General features: G+C 35.2%; 1 protein-coding gene across 1 annotated transcript; it reads right to left on the bottom strand.

Annotated features, from left to right (window-relative positions):
* Window positions 1–3597: 3597 nt before the first annotated feature.
* Window positions 3598–4788, bottom strand: LOC130949781 (uncharacterized). Its single transcript, XM_057878415.1, has one exon. The coding sequence runs from the start codon at window positions 4786–4788 to the stop codon at window positions 3598–3600; it is 1191 nt and encodes a 396-aa protein (XP_057734398.1).
* Window positions 4789–19305: the final 14517 nt, after the last annotated feature.

Raw genomic sequence — 19305 nt, 5'->3', positions numbered from 1 at the left:
TTTGAAAATGGAAAGTTCTATATATACTACACTAAAACCAAATTAAATTAGCTCAGGAATGTTACCCTATTAAAAGTTAATATCATCATCAAAGTCTGCAAAATCATCATATTCATTTTTATTAGCTCCGGAACTAGAGCCGATGGACAATTCAACAATGCAGTCCTCTCCAAATGGAGACTTAAGACTAATAGGAGGCTCAGTGTCTGAAATCCTAGAAGGATTGCTCTCATCCACTTGATAAGCTACATCATTCTCATCCTCATCCTCATCTACATGTACATGATTGATTTCAATTCGACCTCTTGGTTTAGTGTTTACAACAACATGCCACAGAGACTTGCAATTTCCAGGATAAGGTAAGAAGTAAACTTGTTTAGCTTTTTGGGCGACAATGAAAGGATCATAGTGGCGATATCTTTTGCTATGGTTGACTTCAGTTATTTTATAGTCATTATGAATACGTGTTCCATTTGGACGACTTGGATCATACCATTGACATTTGAACAAAATAACTCGATTAGAGTCATCACCAGTGTATTCAATCTCGAGTATATCTTCTAATAATCCAAACCAATCACTTTTCCCGTTGCCTGCATCACCTTTGACATACACACCGGTGTTATCAGTTTTCTTTCCTTTTGCCCTTGCAAGAGTATGAAATGTATATCCATTTGCTTTGTTTGAAGGACCCCAAGAAAGTGATTGCAAACCGGGATCAACAATTTCATTGCATTGATTTTGAACCTAGTTAAAAACATGAATCAAACTATTTAATAAAAGATATGTGATTACTATGTAATGCATCTATGATACGAATCTATACACTTACATATGATGCAAACCAAGAGGAAAATCGGTCATCGCTTTCTCCAGGACAAGTTTCTTTCCAAAACCTTGATGAAAGTAGGACTAGAGTTGATAAGCTATGGGATTCGTTAGTAGAACAAGTGTAATTAACTATTTAATAAAAGATTTGTGAACTTACATATAGAAAGGGCTAACTTTGCTTTCATTGAGTAGAATATGCAAATGAGCTGCAGCTTTGTCCCGTTAGTCTAACCAATGATCTTTAGCTTTTCCAACCTTGCGACCACGTCTATTAAATATTGATAAAGAAGCTTTAATTGTGTCTCCCCCGTCATCATTTCTTCCCACACGGGTTCGCCTCGATAAGATATGTGGTTCAAAGTAGAAAGAAACAAAACTTGAAGTCTCCTTTGCCAAGAAAGCCTCACAAATCGAACATTCAACCCTTGCTCTATTTTTCACTGTTCGCTTGAATGCTCCTATCACCCTTTCAAACGGATACATCCACCTATATTGGACAAGTCCACACACACGTGCCTCATATGCTAGACGAATTGGCAAATGCTCCATCACATTAAAGAATCCCGGGGGAAATATCCTTTCTAACTTGCAAAGGATAATGGGAATATTCTGCTCGATAACCTCTAAATCATGAACTTTGAGGGTGGTTGAGCACAAGTCTTTGAAAAACTGGCTTAACTCGGTACGAGGCTTCCATATATTTGTAGGTAGTTCTCTGAATGCAGTTGGAAGCAAGCACTGCATAAAAATGTGACAATCATGGTTTTTCATACCAATAAACCTCCCCTGGGAAAGACTTACACATCTAGCAAGGTTAGATGCATAACCATCCGGAAATCTAAGTTGTTGCACCCACTTATACACGTCTTGTTGCTGTTCAGAAGTTAAAGTATAAGCTGCCTTAGATTTGGACCAATAATTATCACCGACATGCCGCAAATGTAAATCTGGACGCTTGCACAGTTCAGCCAGATCTAACCTAGCCTTTTCATTGTCTTTAGTTCTATCAGTGTCCATAACAGTATTCATTATGTTATCAAGCACATTATTCTCTATGTGCATTACATCAAGACAGTGACGAACCAGGTTATCCTTCCAATAAGGTAACTGACGTTGGGATTTTTGCTAGTAAAGAATGTCATAAAAATAGTCGCGTTGTAGATATAGTCTCTAAACCGACAAAAATCCCTTCGTACAAACGTTTTGGTTGTCACAAGTAACAAACCCCTTTTAAAATTGATAACTGAGTATTTAAACCTCGGGTCGTCTTCTCAAGGAATTGCAGGGAGGTATGTTCTTATTATTGGCTATGGAGATTGTAAATTGGGGGTTTTGAGAATTTGGGCAATGGGCACAAGCATATTTTCAAAGCAATAAAAATAAATAAATAACTGTAAAATAAACCTTTGGCAAGGTATAAGAACTGGAGGTCCTTTCCTAGTTATCCTTATCAATTGTGATGAGAATTGGATTTTTCTCCCACTTTGTTAACCTCTAACTATAAAGGTAAGTTAAGTGGATGAATTCCAATTTTCAATCAACAATGAGTTTGATAAATCAAGAGTTACCAATTATTTAACCAAGGCCAAAAGGGGAAAAACTAAATCTACTAGAATAACAATATCCTCAGATTGGGAATAATAAAAAGGGACAATCATAAACTAAAATACCTCAAATATCATTAAATAAGAAATTCATCATGAAAGTGGCATAGGCCAAATAGACAACATAACTAATACAAGCAAGCATTCAAATATCTGAAAATAAGAAGTAAACATAAAGTAAAAGAATATTGAACCTGGGATTGAGAGTTACTCTTAAAAGCTAAGAGAAGTCATAAATCCTAATTTCTAAAAACACTACCTAAATCCTAAAGAGAGAGAACCTCTCTCAAAACTAAATCTAAATCATGGAAAGTGAATTATGAGTGGCTTGATCTGAATGGATGCAATCCCTCTACTTTATAGCCTCTAATCTGTGTTTTCTGGGCCGAGAACTGGGTCAGAAACAGCCCAAAATTCGTTGGCTGCGAATTCAAATTCGCTAATTTTCGTCACTTGCGACGCGGCCGCATGGATCATGCAGTCGCGTCGCCTAGCGTCAGAGCCACTATGGCATATTATATATCAAATCGAAGCCCCAGATGTTAACTTTCCAACGCAACTGAAACCGCGTCGTTTGGACCTCTGTAGCTAAAGTTATAGCCGTTTGAGTGCGAAGAGGTCAGGCTGGACAGCTTAGCAGTTTCTCCAACTTCTTGTATTCCTTCCACTTTTGCATGCTTCCTTTCTATCCTCTGAGTCATTCCTGCCTTGTAATCTCTGAGAACACTTAACACACATATCAAGGTATCTAATGGTAATAAGAGAGGATTAATAATAAGCAAATATAAGTCCAAAGAAGCATGTTTTCAATCAAAGCACATAATTAGGAAGGGAAATGTAAAACATGCAAATAGTATGAACAAGTGGGTAAAGAGTTGATAAAATCCACTCAATTGAGCACAAGATAAACCATAAAATAGTGGTTTATCAGTAACTCCCAAAACACACTTTGCTTAGTCCAATTGTGAGTAATACCATACTCTCGCGATTTGATCCACTTTCCATTATCTGATATCTTCCCAAGTCCTTTAACCCTTTGCCAAATCTCCAAACCACTTAATCTGGTAGGAGCCTCTTCACTTTCTATTTTATTCTTCCTAAAGTCATTCTTATTGCGCCTATAAGGGTGGTTTATCGGCAAAAACCTTCGATGACAATCAAATCATAATGCCTTGCCTCCATGTGATAGTGTAAAAGACTTGGTATCCTCCATGCAAATAGGACATGACAATCTTCCTTGTGTCATCCATCCAGACAACATCCCATAAGCTGGGAAATCATTGATAGTCCACATCAATGCTGCTTTTAAGACAAAATTCTTCTTTTCTACAATATCATATGTCAAAACACCAGGATTCCACAACTCATTTAATTCGTCAATCAAGGGTCCCAAGAATACATCAATGTTGGCTTTAGGGTTATTAGGACCAGGTATTAAGCAAGTCAAGAACAAATAAGGATCTTTCATACACATCCCAGAAGGTAGATTGTATGGAATAACAATTACGGGCCAACAAGAATAAGGCTTGCTAAATTGGATATTTGGGGTAAACCCATCAGAGCAAAGACCTAACCTAATGTTTCTAGGCTCCAAAGCAAAATCAGAGTGGATACAGTCAAAGCTTTTCCATGCCTCCCCATGTGATGGATGGGTCATCACGCCATCATCACGTTGGTTTTTGATGTGCCACGTCATGTGCGGAGCTGAACTCATTGACGCATAAAGCCTTTGAAGTCTAGGGATTAAAGGTAAGTAGTGCATCCGTCTGACAGGAACTCTCTTGGACTTACAACCACCATCAGAAATAGGCTTGAATCTAGGTGCTTCACAAAACTTACAACTAGTTAGAACAGCATCATCTTTTCGATACAACATGCAATTGTTTGAGCAACAATCTATTTTGATTGCCTTCAATCCAAGCTTTTGCACTAACTTCTTAGCCTCATAGTAATCCCTAGGTATGGCACTACCCTCAGGAGCAATTTCCCTAATTAAGGTCGCCCATTGCTTAAATGACTCCTGCGATTGGTTTCCCTCGGCCTTAATGCATAGCATTCTAACAGCTATCGATAGTTGAGAGTGCACACAACCTTCCCACAAAGGCTTTTGAGCTGCCTCAAGAAGATCAAAAAAGTTTTTAGCCTCTACATGAGGATCCTCTGGACCAGCAGAATCGAAAACCATTTCATGATACCTTCTAGAGTTGTTTTCCCAGCTAATGTCATACATATCACATTCTTCCACATTTGCACCACTTCCTGAACCACCTTCCCCACAATTATTTAATCCCGTCTGATTAATCCCTATGTCATCAATCTCTCCATGTTCTGTCCAAATCCAATAATTTGGCATAAACCCCTTTTTCCCACAAATGCATCTTAATAATGTTCAGCTCTTTATAGTTTGTGCATCTACACTTAACGCATGGGCATCTACACTTTCCTTCCAACTTCACAACATCTAACTTACTAATCGTTTCTATAAACTCCTCAACCTTGTCATAAAACTCAGGTTTAATACTCCCTCTTGTTGGATTCAACCTATCATACATCCACACTCGATGGTGCCAAGACATATCTTACGAATTCGATGTTTTTAGTACCTATAAATTATCCAACACAAGTAACATTTTATCTCTCATACAACACCCTATCAATATTTAACCATATCAATATTTTCAATGCAATACAAGCAACAACACAACATAAGCAATATTTTTTTTATCATACAATATCCTAGAAATCAATGAAGTTTACAATACAAAAGTTGCACTAACCTGAAATCCAAGCAAAAAGTTGAAGAGATTGGACCAAAAATCTCTGAGCGAACACACAAATTAATCTTCTAACAATTAACTACTGTGCAATAAGAGAGAGAGAGAGAGAGAGAGAGAGAGTTAGGGTATTGCTATGGGAACATGAACAGTTCATCAGTTAAATTGTAGCATTTGTAGCATCATCAAGCTCATCTTCCTCATCTTCCCCATCTTTTAAATTTATTCCATCTACCTTAAAATATATATCAACGCTAATTAACTAAGAGACAATGTTGTCCAAGCCTCCAAAACACTTTAAAAGAATTTGACACAAAATAATAAAAAAAATAAATTTTAACAATGTTTAAAGAAAGTCCTGAAGTGAGTGCTTCTTTATTGAGTATCGAACATTTTTTCATCACGGTGATATGATTTCAAATATTTTAATTTAATTCTTTATTTATCTATGAAAAAAGCTAATGATATCATTTAGTTTGGAATTTTCCAATGAAAGAAAGCACTTCGGTTATGCACATTTTTTGGTAGATAGTGCTACTTCTATTAAGTATAAATAAACAGTTAGCTGAGGCTAAAAACATGTTATAGTAGTGCAGAATTTAAAATATTCTGAGGGGAACAAATAAATGAATTCAATCTCTCACTAATAACTTCAGCTTCCACCAAATTTATTTTAATGTAGCAAACTAAATATTAAACTTGTGAATAATCTGTCAGGATTTGCTTTTTACAAAAATACCTCTTTGATTGTGGCTTTCACAGGAACACCAAGAACGACAATCTCATTCAACCGTCTATCTTTAAGGGTCTAAAAATACAGCACAAGTGAGTAGTCTAAGTTAAATTGTAAATAGACATAATACCAAACTCAAGAGATCATATAATACAAGCATTTTTAGTGAAATTCTGACATAACAGTTCATCATTTAATTAAACAATCTAGCAATAAATTAATTAAGTACTATAGCAGCAGTAAAGCAGAAGTAAAATATAATATCATTACAGAAAATTATAATTAAAAATATCTCAGATTATTATTGAAATTAAAACAAAATTAAAGCAATTACCCACGCACCACGTTTTATTAGTAAACCAAATGCACTTTTCGAACACTATTGTACTTTAGTTTGCACATCGGGTTCACGGGACCGAGCTATTTTCAAATTGGACTTAGCACACTCAATTTGTCTCTAACCTAAAATGAAAAGAAATAGAATTGAATAATTATTTTTATTTATTTTAAAAAATAATTTTTTAATTCGTTTTAGAAATTTTTCTTTTAAATTATGCCAATAAATTCTATGTTTTGTTTTCCTTGACAGCGTGAGAATGAGACTGGTGACTTCATTTTAGCCAAGCTATGAGGAACACGCATGGTCCGATTTGTGGTGTTCTAACACCACACACATGTCAAGCACTCATTTTCTCTATAATCGTGTCCAACCCAAACTTTACCTCCATATTGAAATTAAAAAGCGTAAAAAAAGTAGGAGTATATGGCATTTGAATAAACAATTTCGAAATCACCTTCAAGTTTACAGTGCAACAGTTCACTCTACTTGTGCAAAAAAGAAAAAAACACATTATAACACTTCAGACTTCACAGACTCGCTCAAAAAATCATATCATTTCATATAACTTTTAAAATCCATGTTAAATCGAAAAGGAATAAAACGGCACCCCTTAGTTGTTGAACACTAATGCTGTTTGAAAATGGGTGAATGGTCCCTTATATATCCCTCCCTTCCTTCCCTTAATTTTTTTGGATGTTCCCTTTTTCCCATTGCTTTTGAGCACGTACTTACACAAGCTCAAATCGGTTTTAGGGTCGTGACTTGTGACCACAACCTCACTTCATTTCACTATACTTGTGCTTTACGTTTTTGAGTTTTTCGAGTTTTGACCAAATAATGTGTAATGTAGCACTAAATTCTAGTGCCAACTTTTGCCATTGCTCTACATGCTCTTTTTTCTCTATATCTAGGACGTACATATATATACCTTTTCTTTTAATGTTGGTTACTTTGCATGTATTGTAATAATAAACAATCAAGTAGCTTTTGCTCTTTTTTTTTTTTTGGTACGTAGTGTAAATCTGAGTGTAAATATGTATATACATTTTTGTTAAGAAAAAAAAAGAACAAAGCTACCATCCAGTATCTTAGTAACATGGATGAATCTAAAGCAAGCATAATCAGCAATATGCTGCATTCATTTGAAAAAAAATGGAAAAAATTCCTTTAAATAAATTAAATTTTAAAAATAAATAAAATTTGAGGTGTATCCTATCCTGTATATTTTCAGAGAATGATAAAAAGCAAATACTCCAGTACCTGGTAATCCAATCCAATGTCCCAACAAAGACCTTTTTGTTATCAATAGTTGCTACTGCACCAGAACCAGGTTCTTCAAGGAATGTTCCATCTGTAACCTGCAAATTTGTAGTACGCTAACAGGTGTGTCCTCATGAAACTAACCTTTATGACAATATATTTAACATGAATTACAGATTTCAGCCATTCACAAATTACCACCAAAAGGTTCTATTTTACAAAAGTACATTAGTCAGTGAGTCTTACAGCCAATAAACATTGCCTATTAATAAGTCAATCTCATATAGATGGCATATACTGACAGTAAAAGGGGGCACAAAACAAAGTTGAGTACCCAGTCGTTTCTCCTCTACAAGAGAATAGCAACTCAATAGCAATTAGCCAACTGTTATTAGAGGCAGATTAGCTCATGGAAAGCCAAAAATCCACCAGTATTATAAACTATGATATCATTCCCTTTCTGACACATACACACTCAGACGCATAGATAAACCAGGTAATATAGTAAAGAGCAGGGTCGAAAAATATAACAATGTTATTATCTTTTTATTTTAATTTTCAAATAATTTTGTTTATTTATTTCCATTATTTAAGTAAAATACATTTTATTAATATGATAAACTAATCAATAATTTAAATAAATAAATAAGTAAAGTTTGTCACAGAATAAAGCAATGAGAACACTTGATGTCAGGATGGGGAAGTTGAATAGAGAAAGAAGAACCTTAGCGTTAGTACAATTAACTTTCTGAGCAGCATCCACAATAGCTTTCCCAACTGGATGTACTGAGAAGCTTCCGTACCTTGGATTCAGCTCCAACCCAGCTCAGAAAAATTCCAGGTTCTGTTTGTTCAAGGGACCTTCACAGAAAACCACTGTGTAGTTAGGAGAGCAAGTATGTTTTCTTATGAGAAAGCACATAACAAGATAGAAGAATGTTTCGGAGGCTTTTCATCAAACAGCTTACATGCATCATTCGAAATGCTTTGATTAAATAAAAAATTCATCACAGCAACCAAATAAATCACAATCAAAAGCAAACCCTAGCTTAATCCCAAATCGGAAATGAAATCAAGCAGCAATTAAACTAACTGGAAGAAAATATAGTCACCATCGATGTTGGGTTTGAAGAGAAGAAAAAGTCACTGAAGGAGGATTAAAATTTATACTCATAAAAGTAGAGTTAGGTTTACCGAGAGTGATGATTGACAACGACGAGAGTGATGGAAGTCCCAAAGGTGTTGATGATGGAAGAATGCGGTGGATGACTGTGGTTATGGAACAGCGGTAATGGAAGATTGTGGCACTGAGGAGCAAGATTTGGAGTGTGAATGGAATCTGAAGCTGCTTGTGAAACTCTTTTGGAGTGTAACTGTGGAGCTCGAGGGTATAGAAGCAACGTTTAGGTTTAAGTTAATATTATCGACGGAAATTTTTAAATTACAGACGGATTTTTTCGTCTGTAATAATTTAACAAAACGCACCGTTTTTGTCCATTTAATTACAGACGAAAAATCCGTCTGTACCCATTTCCCACGAAAAAAAATTAATTTTTCCGACAGAATTATCGACGGATTTTCTTTTCCGTCTGTAATTAATGCTAATTCATTTTAGTTATTTTCCGACAAAAAATTCCTCTAAAATTCCGTCTGTATTTCCGTGGGATAAAATTCGTCGAAAATATCCGTCTGTAATAACTAGTTTTCTAGTAGTGATAATAACTAAAATAAACCTTATTATTTAATTTTACTTTTATTTACAGAGACTCTGGTCTTCTTAGTCGACGAAAAATTTTATTCTTTACGACCATTTTATAAATATAATTTAATGCTATAATTTTTTGTGTCATAATTTATAATCTCAAGATGTAATTTTAAAAGATTTATATTCCCATAAAACTAATAAAAATACTAGTAGGTTTCTAAACGAAATTCAACTGGAATACTAATATTTTCTCTACACTACTTAGGGTAGAGATAACTTAAATTAAATACCCAAATGGACTTGAACAAATACTGTTTTAGGCTCACAAGCAAATCCTAATCACTTATGTAAGGTAGTTTCCACACCACTTTGAAATATGAATTGTAATGAAATTTAAAGAGTTTAACAAAGAGATCAAAGACTGCAAACCTCAATTTTATCATGGTTTTGTATATCCTATTACTTTTAGTATTTCCCATGAAGGTGCCGAGTATTTTTCACTATATATCAAATTTTAGTGGATGATTGATAAATTGTTACAACAATAAGTACTTCATTGTACCTTTTCTATACCTCATGTCTTGTGTAACAAATCTCAACCTTAGAGACACCCATTGTATGAGAACCTTGAAGCGATTCCACATTCAAAAAGCTTAAAAAAGATACAAATCGCTTCCTTTAAAACATGATATGTGAAGGATCAAAATCATAATATCTCTAAGAAAAGCATATGATTACAAATGATGCTCTATGGGTAAATATAAGTTAATCTCTCAAATTGTTATTAAAATCACTTGTAAAACTCAAGAATTCAAATCAAATTAATAGAATAAGTACATTTATGACAATGTATATTTTTGAATTAAGACTTCATCAAGACCCTCTCTTTATAGAGTCCCAAAATCTTACAGAGTTTAAGAGCCGTTTGGTTGTGATTTAAGAAGTAAAAAAAAAAACATGTTGTTCAAATAAATTTCCGAAAACTCACTGTTTCAAACTTTCATAGTTTGTGGTTGATTTAATTAAAACTTATCATCCCTAATCCTTGAAAAACAGGTGTTTAAACATGTTTTTAGAATCTAAATGAGTTATTGTCAAATCAATTTAAAATTTATAATTTAAAATAACTTTTAACATAATTTATAATTTTTTTTCCTGAGAGATAAATTTGCTTTACCCTTCACGAGACTCAAATATCCTAAAACTAAATCATTACTTGCTTTTTGACGTCAATAATTACTGAAAGCTTTGAATTTGCAATATAATTCTTTCCATTAAAATTTGCTTTTCCTTGGACGAAATTTGGTAATTCTTTCAATTACCGCTATATTGCCAATACTTGAAACCTATTTTTGTCACTCATCAAATAATGTTTTGATACATTAAATATGTTTGTCATTCATCAAAACAAATAATTATAGTAATTTTCAAAAGATTAATTCATACATTTATCTAAAATTACAACTCCCCCTTTTGGACAATGACAAACATGCTTAGATTTTAAAAAGATATAATTCTCCACATATCAATACTTTGAATGATATGTTAAAATTTTTTGAAAAAACTAACAAAGATTCCCCCTAAATCTGTAACATCCTAATTATTCTAAACATTACCTCATACCTCATGCCATAAAGCAAAATATAATTAAAGGTCATAACAATTCTAAGGCCTATACAATAATATATTGAAAGAAATAATAATTCTAGAAACCCGATGAAAAAATAAGCTCAAAAATAGAGTTTCAAAAGCACAAAACGTTCACACGAAGCTAAAAGTATAAAGGTACAAGGTATAAATACAAGATAATAATGCATATGTAGACAAAAGAGTATAATAATCATAAGATATACTAGCCTCAGCCCGCAGAGTTTAGGCCAATTAGTTATATACAGACATACAAAGTTTTAAAAGTTAAAATAGTATACAACATATCTCTCTTAAAGTAAGCCTCTAAGGCAAATATAAATACAAAAGTGAGAGTACTAAGCAAAATATCCAAAATGACTCCAAAATGGGATAAAGATCCTCCGCTCTATTACCATCACGTAACTCACCGAGGTGGGTTACGACCTGCATCTGAAAAATAACAACAAAATATGGTATGAGAACAGGAGGTTCTCAGTATGGTAACACTACCCAGTAATATAACATATAGGATTCAGGGACGCCAGAGGCAATCTAAGAACTTCATATCAATCATAAATATTCAAACTTATAAAATAGATAAATAAATCTTTAAACAGGTCAACTAACTTAGGGGATTTCTAAACTATCAGTTCACCGCTGTCCCACAGCCTTCACCAACCTAACCTCCATGCAATCTCATTGCCACTGCCTTCCGAACCTCCTCAATCTCAATATAAAACACAATTAATTCATATAAGAAAGGTACAAGTAATTATCATGTATAGTAAGTAAGACAGGAAGCAATTAAACATGTTATACAATCAGGCAAAAATGCAAGTTGACAAAGCAAACAAACATATAGAATATGCACATGATGAATGCCTATCCTATTTGGCTATGATATCACATTATCGGTTCAACTTCCAACCCGACACATTCCCATGGAAATGTTGCCTTTTGGTTACAAATATAAATGGGAACCCCCAGGGATATCGTACTCGGCACAGATCCAGGGATATAGTGCCCGGCACACTCTTGTGATTCCGAAAGGATGCAAGCAGGATACTGAGCCACAGACCTCACATCTCAATGTAAGTGAGATAAACCACCGTTCTTACGCTGCCACCGCGACCTCGACAAGCGGGATTAACCTACCATCCCTGCTAGGCGCATAGCGTCTCAACAATACCAGTATAAAACATTATATATTCCATTAGTGATCACTTTTAGTATTTAATCTTTCTCATTTATCTTCGAGTCCCAGACTTGCCACACACATTCTCAGTTCTCTTATTTCCATAGCTCATCATACTCATCAACAACATAGTACTTCAACAATCCACTCACAAACTTCAGAAACCTAAATCTCCGTCTTCTAAGCATTTTACAAGAAAATATCTAGTTTAACTCACTTAGTGTATTCTCTATGTTTCAAAGCCTAAAAACAAGTTAGGAAACCCTTGATAAGCGTTACAAAAGTTTACAAGCTTGTCGGGAAGGTAAAGCAGTTAAAAACAAGATTTTCATTAAAAAATAAGGCAGTGTGTGTATGCATAGGGTTGTGCGTACGCACGCCCAGAAGCGTTTTCTCAACATATGCGTACGCATAGAGGTGTGCGTACGCACACAAAGTAAACGTTTCTATTTTGTGTGCATGCATGAATACGTGCAGATGCCCTCAACAGAATGCACTTCCCATCATGTGCATACGATGTTGTGCGTACGCACAACTTGTAAATTTCGCAGGGTGTGTGCGCCCACTAGTGTGTGCGAACACTCTTAACAGTAGGCATATCCCTCTGTGTGTGCGTGCGCACCAGAGTGTGTGTATGCACGTATTCTGAAAATCACAGGGAGTGTGCGCACGCACAAGTGAAAACATGGCCCCTGCTTGGAGCATGCAAACCACAATGTGCGTGGACACACAAACCAGAACTCACAATTTCTGCAACATCATAGAATTCAAATTTTTTACACCAACTTCCAACGATCATATCTTTTTCTATAAAATTCCGATTTCCACGAAATCTATACCGTTTTAAAGCTCTTTGAATTATATTTAGTTTGATACAAAATTCAATTAATTTCAAAACTGTAGCTCAATATATGATCCACCAAAATTGGCCCAAAATCTGTTTTTACCAAAAACCTTAAAAACTCAATTTTACCAAATCTCTCAATTCAAATCCAATTGCTTTACATCCAAACCAGTCCTAATGTATCTAAATTATATTCATATATCTTCCAATTCATTCCACAACCTACCAATTCACAATTTGATCATTTTCACACCTACATCATTCAATTTATTAATCTCTCAAACAATATGCAATAACATCACACATCAATAATTTCTCATACATAAATTCATTACTTACCACCGATCATCATCATAATCCACCACCAATCATAGCTCAACATCAATAATTCATCATCATGCAACATTAACTCAAAATTAACACCATTTGTAAACAACAACCTCCTTTCAACAATTATCAACAATCAATCCAATCCTATCCTACGGTCCACTAGACTAAGTGTCCAGAAATATTACATATTACATAGAGAAAATCGAAACCATACCTTGGCCGATTCCCAATATGCACAATACACCAATTTGAGTCCAAACCAAGCCTCCAATCACCAACAAATCCACCAATCAACTCCAACTAACAAGCATTAACAATTTAATTTTCCAAGTTATACACATTAATTTACCACAAATCTATAACTAGGGTTCCTAACTACACAATTTCACAAGGGTAAAGAGTTTTCTTACCTTTTTCGATGGTATTTGGAGCACAAACCACCAATAGCCCAACCTTAGAGATCACTTAATCAATTGAAAATACAAAATATACTCAAAACCTAAACCTTAAATTTTGAAATTCTCAGGGCTGCAGAATGGAGAAGAAATTTTAAAATCTTACCAATAAAAGTTAGATGAATCTAACGAACTCGGTGAGAACATTGCGTAGCCGCAAACAACATGCAAATCGAAGTACCGTAGCTCAAGTTATGATTGAATGAATGTGATTGTGAATAGTAACTTCCCCTTTCTTCTCTCAATTCACTTCAGCCACTCAAACCCTTATGTGTGTGTATTTGTGGCTGAAAGGGTTCATTAATGTGTGTTATATATGTTGGGCTTGGGCTCAACTTGGGCCAGGTCCAACCCATTAGCGTTTTTGGCCCGTTCATCCCAACTTTAGGCCAAACCTTTAAAATTAGCACCCAGTTTTCAACTTTAATTATTTTTCTAAGTTTTCCTACAGTTTTTACTGCTCTTACACAGTACTAGACAGATTTAAGTCGGTACTACCGTCTAATTTACCGGTACGCATTTTTACACAATTTTCTGCAGAAAATTACATTTTCCAACTCAGAAAAATCTATTGAGTCCAAAAATTATATTTAAATATTTTAATTAACATTCTAAATTTTTTGATCCTATTTTGGGCATTTAATTTAATTTAATTAAGTGGCTATTTAATCGCGGTTCTTACATTCTCCCTACCAAAGAAGAAATTTTGTCTATAAAATTTAGTGATTACCTAATAATAGCTCAGGATAATCCTTCCGCATCTTGGACTCCAACTCCCAAGTGTGCTCTTCCACTCCCACTTTTCTCTAAGCCATTTTAACCAGCGAAAATTCCTTTCCACGTAACTTTTTCACACTAGTATTGTCAATTCGCACCGATGTGACTAGAAAAGTCAGGTTATCCTTCAACTCAACTGACCCAGGCTCTAACATGAGCCGCATCCGACGTGTACTTATGGAGTTGTGACATGTGGAATACGTCATGTAAGTTAGACAAATATGGCGGCAAAGATACTTGATATGCCACCGGCCCGACTCGCCTCAAGACCTCAAAAGGCCCAATGTACCTCGGATTCAACTTCTTAGTTTTAATTGCCCTTCCGATTCCAGCCGTCGGAGTAACCCTCAGAATACGTGCTCACTGATAAGCAGATATTTTATATACTTTTTGCCATCATTTTCATATAGTTTTTAGTATGTTTTGTTTAAGTTTTATTAAGTTTTCAAAGGTTTTAGTACAAAATTCACATTTTTGGATTCTACTTTGAGTTTGTGTATTTTTATGCAATTTCAGGTATTTTCTGATGGGTGCGGCTTAACACTTGTGGCCACGGAAGTGACGATTGACGCTTTTACGATTTTTACTTATGATTCTCAGTTTCTAACTGGTATGGTCTTAAACTATGTTAAAAAGGTTTTAAAGGTTAACATGATTTTCAAATTTGGTTTAAAACTTTTGGTTTAAATGTTTTGCTTTTGAAACTAAGTCGAAACTCTTGGTCTGAATAATACGGCTTACAGAAAAAGTGAGTATTAGGATTTTCTTGATTTGTGATTTTGGTTTATGATTTATCTTGTCAAAAAGGGATTCAACTTGAAATTATGATTTAGAAGGAAAGGGAAATCTATGGTTTTGCTAAATTGTGAATTTGGTTGCAAGCGTAACTTAACAAAAAGGATTCATGTTACAAGGTTTTGATTTACGAATAAATGATTTTTAGTCTTTTGAAAAAGGTTTGATATTGAACTTGTTTTGAAAATTTTGGGGAAACATTACAAACATCGGTATTTGTTTTAAGAAAAACTTCAGATGCGTAATAACAATAATCAGAGTGACGCAACAGAAGAAGAAAGGGAACATCAACACTGTAGGACGATTTGATGGGGATATATCGCGTAACTCATATTTTCAAGGGCGAAAGTCTTTTTAAGGAGGGGAAGATGTAAGAACCTGCGTTTTCACGTAAAATCGTTTTAAAAATAATTTTAAGTGCCTGAGATGGATTCAAAATTTAGAAGTTTTAATTTGAAAATATAATGGTGAAATTTGGTTTCAGTGAATTTTTCTGAGTCAGAAAATGTATTTTCTGAAAAAAACCGAGAAAAGCTGCGAACCGGCAGTCAAACCGGTCGAACCGGTTTAAGTCTGTCCAGTGCTGTGTTTTTAGAAAAATAAGATTTTGAAAAATTGGTTTATTGTTTTAAAAGGACAAAAATAATTTTTGAATTGAAAACCGGGCACTAATCTTAAAGGTTTTGGACCAAAAATGCTAACGGGTTGGACCGGGCCCAAAGTCCAACATATATAAGCTCACTTAATGAGCTTTTCAGCTCATTCATGCCCTAATTTGATGAGAGCGAGGGGCGCAGCTGCCATGAGAGGGGAGGGAGAAGAATGAGTACTATTCACCCTTACCTTCTTTTGCTTGTAACTTGAGCTACGGAACTCCGATTGACGAGCCGTTTGCAGCCACGCGAAGCTCTTGTCGAGCTCTACGTTTCTATCCAAGAAAACCTGGTAAGAAATCGCGTCTCACTTCCCATTTCTCGGCCCTAAGTTTCTGCACAATTTTAGTTATGAGTTTTGAGTAGATTTTGTGGTTTTGGTTGTTTAGCTGATCTCTAGTACCGGATAATTATTGGATTTTACCCCTACTCTCATTGGATAAGGTAAGATTCTACTAAAACCTTGTATTTAGTTGTTTTGTGTATCTTAGGTTTTGATGTTGGTGATATATGTGTTGTTAGTTTGAGCCTTGGTGTTTGTTGGAGTTGGTTAAGGCTTTGGATCAAGCTTGATGGCTTCATTTTGGTGTTTGGTGCATTTGGAAATCGGCCAATGTATAGTTTCGGTTTCCTTTATGTAATATGTAATGTTCATGGACACTTAGGCTAGTTGACCCTAAGATAGGATTGAATGTTATTGGTGTATGAATGATTATATATGAATTGGTGCTAATTGTTGGTTGTATTGGATTAGTGTGGTTGATGATGATTGTTGGAGATTATTACTATTGATGAGTATTCATGGTGATTAATTATATTGGTTAATAATGAGGATTATGAGAATTTAAGGTAATGAGTTAATGTAAAATATTGTGGTGGTTTGGAATGAAGGATATTGATGATTATGATGTATGATGATAAATGTTGTTGGTGATTATTGGTATTTAATGGTTATGAAGGTTGATGATGAATGTGTGAATTATTATTGTTGATGAGAGTAAAGGTTTTGGTTGTTGAGGTTGTTGAGGGTTGGTGGTGATTATGAGTGTAGGTTCCTGATTGGATTGGAAATTATGATTTGGTAGTGATATATGGATTCTTGATGTAGGAATTGTGTAAATTGTTCATGATTGAGAATTTTGATTGAGCATTATGGTTTTGTGTTGGTTTATGGAGCGAATGTTAAGTAAATTAGGTGTGGAGGTGATGGAAGTGTAATGGAATGTTATAGTGTAGTGTGCAGTAGTGTTTTATGATGTTTGAGTATGTTTTGAATTGTTTTGGTTGTGAAAGTTGAAAATTGTGAAGTTTGAGGTTTTGGGTAAAAATATATTTTTGGTGAACTTTGTCTGATCATAACTTTTGCCTTGGCTTTCAAAATTGATTGGAATTCGTTTTAAATTAAAGATGATTTTAAGTGTTTTAAAATGATATAAAGTTTGAGGAAAATGGATTTTTGTAGAGGGAGTTATGATCATTCAAAGTTGGTGTTAAAAATCTGAAATTCTGCAAAGTTGCTGAATTTCAGGAATTTCTGATATGTGCAGACGCACAGCCTTGTGCGCACGCACAACCATGCAAAAATATTATTCTGTGTGGATGCACAGACCTGTGTGTATACACAGGCAGGGGAAAGGGCTCTGGCAGCAGCACTAGCATAGGTTGTGTGCACGCACATCAATGAAAAATTGCGACCTGTGCGGACGCACAGCTCTATGCGCACGCACAAGTCGGGAAGGGTCGTCTGTTGGGGGCGCCCGCACAGCTTGTGCGAGTGAACAGACTTTATAAATTTTAGTACATGTGCGTACGCACACTTTCAAAATCTTCCTGGGCGTGCGCACGCACACCCCTGTGCGGACGCACACGCCCTGTTTCATAAATTTAAACTTTGTTTTCAACAATTTCACCTTCCCAACAAGGTTGTAAGTTTATATAACACCATTTTAAGGCTTTTGTGCTCAATTTGAGTATAGGAATAAGGGAAATAGGCTAAGGGTTTTGGTTGATGATTATTTTGAAAAGTTAGCAAACGGAGGCTTAGGTTTCTAGTGTACTGAGGATAGGTCTGGTAGAGTGTCAGAGAAGAGAGATGTATGACTTGAGAAATTGATGAGCTAAGGAGTTCAGAATGGAACTTAGGAAAATGATGACGGTTGTGGCAAGTATGAGTAGAAGTGTGCTATGAGGAGCAGCCTCTGAGTTTGATTATGTGATTATTTTATGCTTTGCTATCCGTCGTAAGGGCTGTGGCAGTATCCCGCCTACGTTCGGATGAGAGGCTTGAAGCTGAGCTTCTCACTCATATTGATTGCTCCAAAGGAAGGTGGTAGGGCACGCTCCCTCGAAATTTTCCTCCTGAGCATGGGTTTCTCTCTGATTGAAAGGTGGTAGGGCACTAACCCACGGAATCATGCGACAACTAGAGGAAGGTATTGGGGAACGCTCCCTCGGAATATTTCCCTCTGAAAGGAGAAGGTGGTAGGGCATTCTCCCTCGGAATTTTCCTCCTTATGCACAATAGAGAGACTAATCCGGGAGTTGTCAACCGGATTTTCTGTCGGGTTTGGCACAATAACCGACATGTGATATCACAGCCAATAGGACAGGCATTCATCATATGCATTTCTTATGTGCTTGTTTGCTTTGACTACTCAAGTTTGCCTAATTGTATAATATGCCTACTTGCTTCTTGAATTACTTGTATGTACTTGAATATTATATGTGATTTACTTGTTTGCATTAATTGTGATTGTCTGATGATAGGAGGTTAGGTAGGCAGTGGTGATGGGATCGCACGGAGGTTAGGATGGTGAATGCTGTAGGATACAGCGGTGTAATTAGCATTAGTTAGAAACCCCCTAAGTTTAGATAACCCGGTTTATGGTTTACGTTCTTTATGTATTTATTTATTTTGTTCTAAGCTTGATTACCTGTATGCAATGTGAAGTTCTAGGATTGCCTTCGGCGTTCCGGGGCCTTACATCTTACATCATTGGGCATTGTTACCATACTAAGAACCTCTGGTTCTCATTCCATACTTTGTTGTTGTTTTTCATATGCAGATCGCAACCCACCTCGGTGAAATTGTGGATATGGTGACAGAGCGGAGTATGGTTCATTCCTTGTTTATTTCTAATTTACATTCGTCATAGTATTCTCTCACCTTTTGTATATTTATCTTTTTGGTCTTAGAGGCTTATTTGAGAGATAGGTTGTATAAGCTGTTTTTTAATTCTAAAACTCTATATATCTCTATTTGTAACTAGTCGGCTTAAACTCCGCAAGCTGCGGTTAGTTCTCTATTATTATTATATTCTTATATTTATATATGTTTTATTCTCTTATACCTATACATTGTATCTTATGCGTTTAGTTAC

Source organism: Arachis stenosperma, chromosome 9, assembly GCF_014773155.1.
Source record: "Arachis stenosperma cultivar V10309 chromosome 9, arast.V10309.gnm1.PFL2, whole genome shotgun sequence".
Taxonomy (NCBI): domain Eukaryota; kingdom Viridiplantae; phylum Streptophyta; class Magnoliopsida; order Fabales; family Fabaceae; genus Arachis; species Arachis stenosperma.
Note: the sequence above shows the minus strand (reverse complement) of the source record. Positions and strands in the feature narration are given on the sequence as shown.